At 60.2% G+C, this 9,417-nt stretch overlaps 2 protein-coding genes across 6 annotated transcripts; both read right to left on the bottom strand.

The window, feature by feature from the left end:
* Positions 1–226: 226 nt before the first annotated feature.
* On the bottom strand, positions 227–4,004 carry ATP6V0B (ATPase H+ transporting V0 subunit b). Of its 2 annotated transcripts, none has more exons than XM_089337418.1 (8): positions 3,320–4,004; positions 2,331–2,379; positions 2,089–2,172; positions 1,886–1,963; positions 1,642–1,711; positions 1,481–1,532; positions 1,126–1,316; positions 227–521 (listed from the first exon to the last, which is right to left on the bottom strand). In XM_089337418.1, exons 3-8 carry the CDS (start codon positions 2,145–2,147, stop codon positions 495–497), a joined length of 477 nt encoding a protein of 158 aa, XP_089193544.1. In that variant the 5' UTR covers positions 2,148–2,172; positions 2,331–2,379; positions 3,320–4,004; the 3' UTR covers positions 227–494. The 2 variants fall into 2 exon arrangements, with proteins under 2 accessions (XP_089193544.1, XP_002715201.1); XM_002715155.6 differs by lacking the exon at positions 3,320–4,004 and adding an exon at positions 3,141–3,299.
* A 1,462-nt stretch (positions 4,005–5,466) lies between these two features.
* DPH2 (diphthamide biosynthesis 2) lies at positions 5,467–8,617 on the bottom strand. 4 transcript variants are annotated; one of them, XR_518283.5, is made up of 7 exons: positions 8,293–8,599; positions 7,959–8,071; positions 7,524–7,747; positions 6,635–7,318; positions 6,369–6,545; positions 6,094–6,289; positions 5,467–5,611 (listed from the first exon to the last, which is right to left on the bottom strand). XR_518283.5 is itself a non-coding variant. In XM_002715156.6 (6 exons), the coding sequence occupies exons 1-6, from the start codon at positions 8,437–8,439 to the stop codon at positions 6,165–6,167; spliced, it is 1,470 nt and encodes a 489-aa protein (XP_002715202.1). In that variant the 5' UTR covers positions 8,440–8,617; the 3' UTR covers positions 5,467–6,164. The 4 variants fall into 4 exon arrangements, 3 of the variants coding, with proteins under 3 accessions (XP_002715202.1, XP_089193546.1, XP_069934710.1); XM_002715156.6 differs by having other exon boundaries at positions 5,467–6,289; positions 8,293–8,617; XM_089337420.1 differs by lacking the exon at positions 7,959–8,071 and having other exon boundaries at positions 5,467–6,289.
* Positions 8,618–9,417: the final 800 nt, after the last annotated feature.

The following is a 9,417-nucleotide window of genomic DNA, read 5'->3' on the forward strand; positions in this document are numbered from 1 at the left end:
CCCAGGCACAATACCCCCAGCCCCCCTCATCCCCTTCAATCTGGATGCTCGGGGCCATCGGCTAGGCGGCGTCATCTCCCCACCCCGGCAGGTAGTCTGTCCAGGTCCAGAGCACGCAGGTGTGGACGAGTCAGAAGCTGCCCAGAGCCTGGCAGGGAGTTGAGTGCTGGGCCCATTTTACCCTTCCTTTGTGAAAGGCGGCGCAAGAGGGTAACGGAAGCAGAAGGAACCCAGACAATCACGTTTATTTCACAAACACAGGGACGGGGTGACAGGTGGAAGTGGGGGCCACAGATGCACGGCTGCAGGAACGGTCGGTCGCCATCAGCAGTCCACTCCCCCACACAGGGTTCAGCCTGGAGGGCGAGGCCTCCCAGGTGACAGGCAGTGAGAGGTGGGTTCAGGGGCGCCCTGAACAACTACAGGGCACAGCTCCAGCTGTCCCAGGAAACCAACAATAAATAAGAGGGGGCGCGGCCCCCCACACGGATGATCTAGTCACCCATCTTCACTCTGGAGGTCTGCAAAAGAAGAACAGGAGACGTCAGGCAGGGCCAGAGGAGTGGGAACGCCAGAGCCCAGCGACACGTGGTTACATGCAGAGACTACAACAGATGGAGGACTGGTCCAGGACGGACACTCAGGGACACACACACAGGAACAGGGTCAGCCACACAGCGCCTGAGGTAGGCTAAGGGACAGAGAGAAGCCGCGGACGGACAGGGCTGTCAACCAGTCAAGCACCCACAGCCACCCTCAGATCCTCAGGCCAACCCTTAGTCACTTCAAGGACACACAACTTAGACAGGCATGCCCAGGATAAGAGACACAGTCACACACAAGACAGACTTGTACACGCACAGGTAAGACCCCAACCCAGCAGAGACGGGAGGAGATCAACTGTGTTTCCATTGACAGCTGACAGGAAGGTGGGAAATACACAAAGTAACAGGAGACGCAGGAAAGCTATGAAGCAACAGAGCGGAGGCCTGTGGGCCTGACACCAGCTCAGACAAGCACACGCGCAAGCCTCCGAAGAGAACAGCGGAAGAGGAAGAGCTGCTCCCGGGCTCTGTGGTCGCGGAGAAGGGGGCAAGGGTGTAACGGCTCCCGGGGGTTCAGCACCTGAAGGATTGCAACGATGACCCCAAAGAGGCCGATGGCACTGCCAAAGATCTCTACGATGAGAATCTTTACAAAGAGGCTGGGGTTCTGAGCGTCGGCCAGGGCGGCTCCACTGCCCACGATGCCCACGCAGACTCCACAGAAGAGGTTCGACAGGCCCACTGTGAGGCCAGCTCCGAACATGGAGTAGCCTGGGGGGACGGAGAGGGGGCACGCTGAGCCCAAGCCAGGCCCAACACAGGCTGACAGGGCCAATCCCCACCCCAACACTGCAAAGCCGGCCAAGGCAGGTGGGAGTTAAGAGGGGGAGGCAGGTGTAGACTCCAGCTTCTTGCTTTCGCAGTCTCCCACCTACCTGCATGGTAGTTCCGATGGCCAATGGCCTGGGGGTCAGTGGCACTGAAAGGCTGAGGGAAGCAGAAAAGCAATCAGAGATCCCCCTGCTGCCTCCACCCCATCCCTAAGCCGGGTGTAGAATACACTGCAATGGATGCCCAGCCCCACCCAGCCCCATACCTCAGCCATGTTGCTAATGACGATCGCCATGATGATGCCGTAGATGGCCACAGCCTCACAAAAGATGATGCTGGTGGCAGAAGGGGTGGGAGCAGGGGGTGAAGAGGAGAGATGAGAAGGAAACCAACCTTCCTCCCCAGAGACTGACACCCACTCCAGCAGGAGGCTGGCGAGAGGCAGTCACATCAGGTCAGGCACACGGGTCCCACTGTCCTGACAACTTTCCCACAGCCCACACACTTACCTCACCAGGTTCTTGGTTTTGATCCTGGGGGCCTTCACCCCTCCCCCAATGATGGATGAGCCGGTGATATAAATGCCCCTGGAGGAAGGGTAACAAACTGAGCAGCAGGCCCAAGCTGTCACTGCCCCCAGCGTGACTAAGAACCCAGTGATACCACCTGCCATGACTCAGCCCCTCCCCCAGTCCCACCAGCCAACACTCACCAGGCCGCTCCAACCACAGACAGGGAGATGGCCAGGCCAATGCCCAGGTTTGACCACATGAAGGGGGAAGTCTCGGTCAGGAACCTGGTGTGCAGACATGGAAGAGAACCAGTCTTTCTTCCCCTCTCTCACCCCACAGGCCCATGACCCAGGCAGCCAGGGGTGTGGGTGGGGGGCTCAGAGCAGGGGGCAGGCTGCAGAGAAGCCGCTCCCAGGGGAAATCCTCCCCTGCCCTCCCTTACCAGGCCACATCAAAGCGGAAGCCCAAGTCAAAAATGGTGTAGCAGATTCCTGCAGCAATGGGAGAAAGAAAAAAAAAAAAAAAAAAAAAAACGGGGTCAGGGGCTGCTCTCCAGAGAGAAGTCCCCCAAATGGAGAAGCCGCCGCCGGGCTGAAGGGCCACTCCCTAAAGGTGTAGGCGGCCCGGGTCAAGGCAGATGCCTCCGGCCGGTGCCCCACGAAGCGCTGCTGTCCGCAGACTGCTCTGCCCAGGCCTCCACTTTCTGAGACTCCCCCGGGCACAGAGCTCCCTCCAGGACACCCGTTCCAGACCCAGACCCTCCAAAGACACGCCCCCAGCAGGCCGGAATAACCCGGAGGAAGGGAGGGAGCGAGCAGGTGCTGCGGTCCAGGTCCCGCCAGATCCCGCCGGCCCAGTGCGCGCCGCTGTTTGCCCAACAAGCTGAGGGTGGAGTGGGGGAGGCAACAGCGCCGGGGAAAGAGGAACTGGAACGGCCGGCTCCTGACCGAAGCAGGCTGGTCAGGAGCAAGAAAGGGCCGTCAGCGATGAGCTGAGGGCGATGGCCGTGGTGACAGAAGGGGACGACTGCTGCTCTCGCGGCCCCCACCCTCCGCCGCCTGCGCCCCTCCTCCAGCAGCTGGGGATGCGGCTCCTCTGCTGGGGATAAGAGGCCCCAACAGACGTGCGGCCAGCACCGCAGCCCAGGCTACAGAGCCTGCGCTGGGGCCCGGCATTCCCGGCACCCCACTTGCTCCGCTACGCTCCGGCTCAGCCCCGCGGCTGCCCCCGCCCGCCGGGACCCCCGCCTCACCCACGACTAGCGCGCAGGCCCAGAAGGCCACGAAGACCCCGGAGTAGAGCAGTGCTAGCCCCGTCATGGCGGTAACGACACTGGGGGTCGGATCGGCGGCGGGGCCAGAGCTAGATCCGCGTCCCTGCGTCCACCTTCCACCCCGCAGTCCGTCCGCCCGCCCCGCAGCGTCACCTGACCTGCCCACGTGATGCGCGAGCACCACGTGACCCTGGCCAGGCTCTGCGCGGCGGCGCTGCCAGTCCGGAGCACGACGCCGGAACTGCAGGCGCTGAGGATTGTGGGAGTTGTAGTCCCACATCTCGGAGACGGCCCCGGCGCGGTGCCGGCTGAGTGTAGAGGCTTGCGGCCGGCCGCAGCAGCCCTGCTTTGTCCCGGGTTCTGTGTGCGGACTCCTGGTTTAAGTCTTGGGCCGCGTTTGTGCTCGCCCTGCGTACCACCCAGTTCCCGGAGGGTGCCGTGCTCTCTTCCTCGCCTAGCGAATGCCGTTTCCTTCCTTGTGCGCGTCCCGTTGCCTGGCTGAGCCCCAAAGCCAGTCTTCCGGCAAGACTTCCCTAACCCAGAGGCAGGTAGTGTAGCTGCCGTGGTTTCCACGAGGCCCGTGAGCCTTACAAAACTTCAGTAAGGTCACGTCGGTCCCCTATTTAAATACCCCACGGTTCCCATTTCTCTCAGAATCTCAGCCAGAGTCCTTGGGGGTCGACCCCAAGCTGCCGCCCGGAGTTGCTGAAGTCCCAGCTATTGAGACCCCCAATTTAAAAAGTCCTCAGAGGCGCACCAGGGCCTCAGATGCAGCCGCTGTGCACTCTACCTGGCTTCACCTAGTGCTCCCCGAGCAACTGCGCCGGCGGCACTGCCTTCCTCGCTGTTCCAGCCGCGTCACCTCCCTGCCCTTGAACTCTGCAGCTCCTGACCAACCATGTGGCGCCCTCTGCAACTTCCATTCAGCCTTTGCTCACATTCCTTATAAGGTCTTCACTGACCATTCTGTTTAATATTGTAACCCCCTCCCTCATAAACGCTCCTTTTTCATTTTTAAAAATGTTACGGCAAAGGTAGACAGATGGAGAGGTCAAGTTCACGTGATGCACTGTGGGACTGGGCCAGGCTGAAGCCAAGAGCCCAGAGCTCAATCCAGGTGGCAGGGACCCGGGTGACGGAGCCACCCCCTCTGCTGCCTCCCAGGGTGTGCATCCGCAGGGAGCTGGATGGGAAGAGAGCAGCCGGGACTCAAACTGTGCACTCTGGACACAGTCCCTGAAGCTTCTTCCCGGTTACTTCCCTTGCCACTCGGCAAACAGGCTTTGTTTGCCTACACCCCTTGGTCAGAGTATAAAGACCAAGATTTCTGTCTTGCTCACTGCTGTATTTCCAGTGGCAAGCAGAGTGGGTTCCCAGTGCTATTTCTAGAATACAGGATTGGTAACTACCTTGCCCGGCTTACCACAGTCAGTTTATAGCTCTGCCTCTGGGTCCTCCCCAAGGGCAGGCAGTCACAGCTCCTTTGCTAACTTGTGCCGTCAACTCCCTGACAATACTGACAGGACAAGATTCTCAGCAAACGCAGAGGAATGAACAGGGGAGTCTCTTTACTACACCCCTCAACCTTTAAGGCCCAGTAACCAGACTTTGCTTGAAAACACCCACCATGCTGGTTCCTGCCTGTGTCTTAGCCCAAGCATACTTTCCATGCTTTTTCTCTTGAGTTTTTTTTTTTTTTTCCTCCCTCTACATGATTCAGCTTAGAAAGGACAACATCATGGTGCAGTGGGTTAAGCCACTGCCTGCCGTGCCACCAATCCCTACTGGAGCCCCACTTCAGGACCCAGCTGCTCTGTTTCCAATCCAGCTACCTGCTACTGCACCTGTGAAGGCAATGAGTGGGTGATGGCCCTAGTACTGGGAACCCTACCACCTATGTGGCATGCCTGGATGGAGTTTCTGGGTTTCAGCTTAGGCCTGGCCCAAACCTGGCTGTTGCAGCCATTTGGGAAGTGAAGCAGCACACGAAGAGCTCTGTCTCTCCTGTTCCTCTTGTCCTGCTGCCTTTCAAACAAATACATAAATCTTGAAAGAAAGGGAAAAAAGATCCAGCTTAGGACAAGTAGCCTCTTGGAAGGTTCCTCGGAGTGCCACTCAGGTGCTTGGGGGAACAGAGCTGCCCTGGGGCTTCCCCCCTCAAGGTGCAACCACTTCACCGTGTGGGGATGGCGACTTAACCGTTCTTCCCCCCAGCCACACGGTGAGCATAGGATCTGGCTAAATACAATTCACATGTCCATCCACCGGGCCTGCCGTGTTTGATGAATTAAAAGGAGCAGAAGCAGACAGAGTATTTGCTTTATTTGAGTTTCTGTGGTCTCCCTGAGAAGCAAACCTGAGTCGGTACAGACCAGCTCTGTCCGGCTGAACTCTCTGTGGTGCGGAAGTGTCCTCTGGCTGCGCTGTCCCCTGCCGTGGCCACTCAGCACCTGAGTGTGGCCAAGAAACTGAGCTCGGAACCTGACTGAAGCGCGAGCACGCGGGTCTGCAGCGGTTCTCACCCAGGGGCTGTGCTGCCCCCCGCGGGCCATTCACCATTCTCTGGAGACATGCTTGGTTGTCCCAGGCGGGGTGGGGGATGGGGACGTGCTGCTGCTAAACACAGCACAGACACCACCGTAAGGAATCACCTGGCCCCAAATGTCAACATGCTGAGGCTGAAAGAGCCAGGCCTACGGCTTCTAGTACCTTTCACAGGCCCCCGGCTGTTCCAGGACTGATGGGCTCGGGCCTCAGGAAGGCCCGCGCTCCCTTTCCCCACTCAGTCTGACAGGCATTCCCCGAACCAGTGCATGCTGGGCCCTGGGCCGGCGCCTGGCAGGACGGGCACAGAGCCTGTCCCTGGCGAGAGGCCGCCTCTGCCCTCCCTCCCTTCAGGCTTCTTCAAGGATGTAGGCAGGACGACAGGCACCTGCTGCGGGGAGCGCTGAAGGCCCGCGCAGCGATCCACAGGTCCACGTGCATCTCTGGCCCCGTGTGCTATCAGCTGCTTCCCTCATCCTCGTAAGCGATGGCGATCCCGCGTCTTCCGCTCACAGCTCCGGTCACTGGCGTCTCACCCAGGCGCGGCTCCAGCCCCTGCCAGCTCCGGGAACTAAGGAATGAGGCTGTAGAGGAAGGCGGCTCAGGCTGGGTGGGCTGAACCTGCCGGAGGAGCTGGCTGGGGCTGCTGACCTGCACACTCACCTGCAGGGCTGCTCTCGGCCAGCTCCAGCTGAGGCCGAGGGGTCAGGGCCGAGCATCCGGGCTCATCGGGTGACTTCCAGGCAGGTGGGGGCCGCAGCTCCCCAGAAATGAGCGACACATCTGGGGTGTCCCACAACTCAGACTCAGGTGGCGGGAGGGGCACGTGGAAGGGAGAGCCTGAAAGGGAATGAGGAAGAAAATGCACACCGGCCCCGACTCCACGCCCGGAGTCCCCACCTCAGCCCAGGCAGCGCCCCATCACTCACCGGGCAGTAAGTCCGCGTAATGAGTGAGGTGGGGAGCCAGGCCTGGAGGTGGCCAGGCAGGGTTGCAGGCAGCCTCCAGCTCACAGGGTGCCAAGACGGGCCGGAAGAAGCCACCAGAAGGCTGGGGGGCCAGGGCACCCAGGGGACAGGCCAACAGCACAAAGATGTCCATCTCAGGGAAGTTGGCGAGCTTGGCAGGGGTGGGTCGCCCCAGGGCCAACACGTAGCTACGCTTGCCAGCAGCCTGTGTCAGCTTCTGAAGGTGTGCCAGGGCCTCACGGTGCCGGGCCACACCCAGCGTGCCCGCCAGCAGCCCCACCACACGGGCATCTCGAGCTCTTTCTACCAGATAGCGTCTTCGTGCCCTCAGACGCCCAGCCCGGGCACCCTCATCCTGAGTCCGCCCTGTGTCTGGGCAGCAAGAGAAGAAGGGCCGCTCTGGTGCCCATCCCAAGAGCAGCCGGCTCAGGTCCGGATCAAGGTCGGGGTCAGAGCTGGCCTCAGAGCCTCCCACGTAGAAAGCCCCATACTCTTCCAGGCACCTCCCTGGGGCCAGGGGGAAGCGGCGCCCAAAACGCTCCAGGGGCTCTGGCTCTGGCCTGAGGGACCCCGCTGGCAGGGGGAGAGCTGGGCTGGAAACTAGCAGGTCCAGGTAGCGTGGGCGCAGGAGAGTGGCCAAGGCCTCTGGAAGACAGGGAAGACGGCGTCACAAGTCGGGGCTTGGCAAAACAGGAGCTCCTCCTCCCCAGGAGACCAAATGTGACCCCCAAAGGAAAGGCTGGGGCCGAGCAACCATCACAAGACGTCTGTATACTAGAGAACCGGGAAATTAGCGCACAAGGCAACAGGCCCACCCTTCCTTCCAGCACACACAGGCAAAACCCCTCACCCATGGCGTGTGCGCAGGCCGGCTCACTCAGCAGTGCCACGGGCACTGTGGGGTCTGGGTTCTGGGCTTCAAAAGCCTTGGCACAGAGCTCCAAGGCCACGGAACGCTGACCAAGGACGAAGGTGATGGGCAGCGGGCGGGATGGGGGGCTCAAGCAGGCAGGGCCAAAGTGTACAAGGGCCTGAGCCCCAGCTTGCTCGGCACCCAGCACGTCCACGCAGCAGCTGCAGGGGAGAGACCATCAGTGAGCGGAGCTGCTCTCACCAATGGGAAATGTGATCAGCGCCGGAAGCGGTGTTGTGAACGGGGGACAACGCCACCGCGGGGAGCTAACATCGGGAGGACACCCTCACGAAGAAACACACCACTGGAGGCAGACACTGTCATATGAGCGACATCCCAGGATGCACAGCCCACGTAAGCCCCAAGCCGCACCTGCCATAGGCCGTATCCCCCAGAATGAACATCTTGGACCCCGTGGCCTCCTCCAGTCGTGCAGCCACAGCCCCGGCGTCCCCCAGGAGGTGGTCAGGGAACTGCAAGGCCACCTGTAATATAAGCCGTGGAGTCGGGCACGGCCGCTCCCTCACCGGAGCCCCCACTCAGCTTTCAAAGCCCGTGCTCCCAGAGGGGCACTCCGCCCACGGAGAGGGTCAGGGGTGGCCCGCGCACTGCGGCCGACCGACTCTCCCACCCGCTGTCTGCACAAAACCCCACAGGACCCTGATCCCCAGACGGGTGAGCCACCCCGCCCTGCGCCCGCTCTCACCCGCTGACTCCCCAGGTCGCGGACAAATCCCACGACTCGCTCCAGCTCGTAGACTCGGTCGAGGTCGGCGATGGGAGTGAGCACTCCCGGGGCGCCCGCCTCCCGCTGCAGCGCCGCCTCCGCGGGGCTGCTGAAAGTAGTCTCCATGAAGCAACAGCCTGGGTGGCGAGATGCAGCGGGGACTTCCCTCGGCCAGCTCCGGGGCCCTCAAACAGTCAGAGTCACTTCGTGGACGGAGGTGGAATCACAGGCTATCCGCGGCCCACGCACCACACTTCCACTCTGCCAAACTCGCCTTCTCCACTGCGCATGGGGCCTACACGCGGAGGCTACTTCCGGAATTTGGAGGCGTGGCCGACAGCAATCTTACCAATCCCAAAGCAGCGTGGCTCTCTCCCTCCAATCCCTGCCACCGAGCCGAACACGGAGAGCCAATGATCGGTCCAAGCCTCGGTAGAGCCGCAGAGGAAGGCGCGAAGCCTTGTGGGTCTTGTAGTTCCCCGGGTCGCCAGTCCCAAGGGCAGGTCCCCAGAACGCGGACTCTCCAAAAATTCCTGCACCAAGTGAACCGCTCCTCCTTTTTGCCTCGCAAATAAACAATACCCCAACTTGAGCAGGCCCTATTTGCTATCACTGACCCTCTCACCGGCGAGGTAGCACTGCGTTCCTAACGCGGCACCCAACTGCATGGGTTTCAATGTTGCGCTTGGCCGCCTATTATGGAGTAACTCAGAAATGTCTCTATCCTTTTCCTGATCTGCAGAGTGGTGTTGGTGGTGGAGTGTTAGCATTAGTATTTCCTTAGATTAAAAAAAAATTAATTAAAAACGTGTGTGAAAGATCCCAGGACTGCAGATGAGAGTTTGATGTCAGGAGAGCATTAAGACTACAAAAGAAAGAAGCTGAGCTTATGTTTTGATGTCAATCTGGATTCAGGTGTTTGGCTTCCACTCTGAGGTCGCTGTCGAGACACAAAACCTTTCCAGACCTGCACACACACAGAGCTAACAGGTCACTGGATTTTTGTTCCACTTCTCTCCCCCACTCCAGTTTTTCTGTGGCTAACAAGACATAAATAATAAAGTCAGGGCTTATTCCCCGACATGCAAAACAAAACAAAAGGAC

This window comes from Oryctolagus cuniculus, chromosome 7 (assembly GCF_051225735.1).
Source record: "Oryctolagus cuniculus isolate XC-2025 breed Fujian yellow rabbit chromosome 7, ASM5122573v1, whole genome shotgun sequence".
Classification (NCBI taxonomy): domain Eukaryota; kingdom Metazoa; phylum Chordata; class Mammalia; order Lagomorpha; family Leporidae; genus Oryctolagus; species Oryctolagus cuniculus.

Excerpts from the sequence above, each read along its gene's own strand:
- ATP6V0B (XM_002715155.6), bottom strand. The coding sequence starts at position 3,207 with ATGACGGGGCTAGCACTGCTCTACTCCGGGGTCTTCGTGGCCTTCTGG. Across the intron at positions 1,712-1,885 it reads AAAACCAAGAACCTGGTGAG|CATCATCTTTTGTGAGGCTG; the intron begins GTAAGTGTGTGG and ends TTCTGCCACCAG. Across the intron at positions 1,317-1,480 it reads CCATCGGAACTACCATGCAG|GCTACTCCATGTTCGGAGCT; the intron begins GTAGGTGGGAGA and ends CCGTCCCCCCAG.
- DPH2 (XM_002715156.6), bottom strand. The coding sequence starts at position 8,439 with ATGGAGACTACTTTCAGCAGCCCCGCGGAGGCGGCGCTGCAGCGGGAG. Across the intron at positions 6,546-6,634 it reads TTACGCGGACTTACTGCCCG|GCTCTCCCTTCCACGTGCCC; the intron begins GTGAGTGATGGG and ends ATTCCCTTTCAG. Across the intron at positions 6,290-6,368 it reads GGCCGAGAGCAGCCCTGCAG|CCTCATTCCTTAGTTCCCGG; the intron begins GTGAGTGTGCAG and ends CTTCCTCTACAG.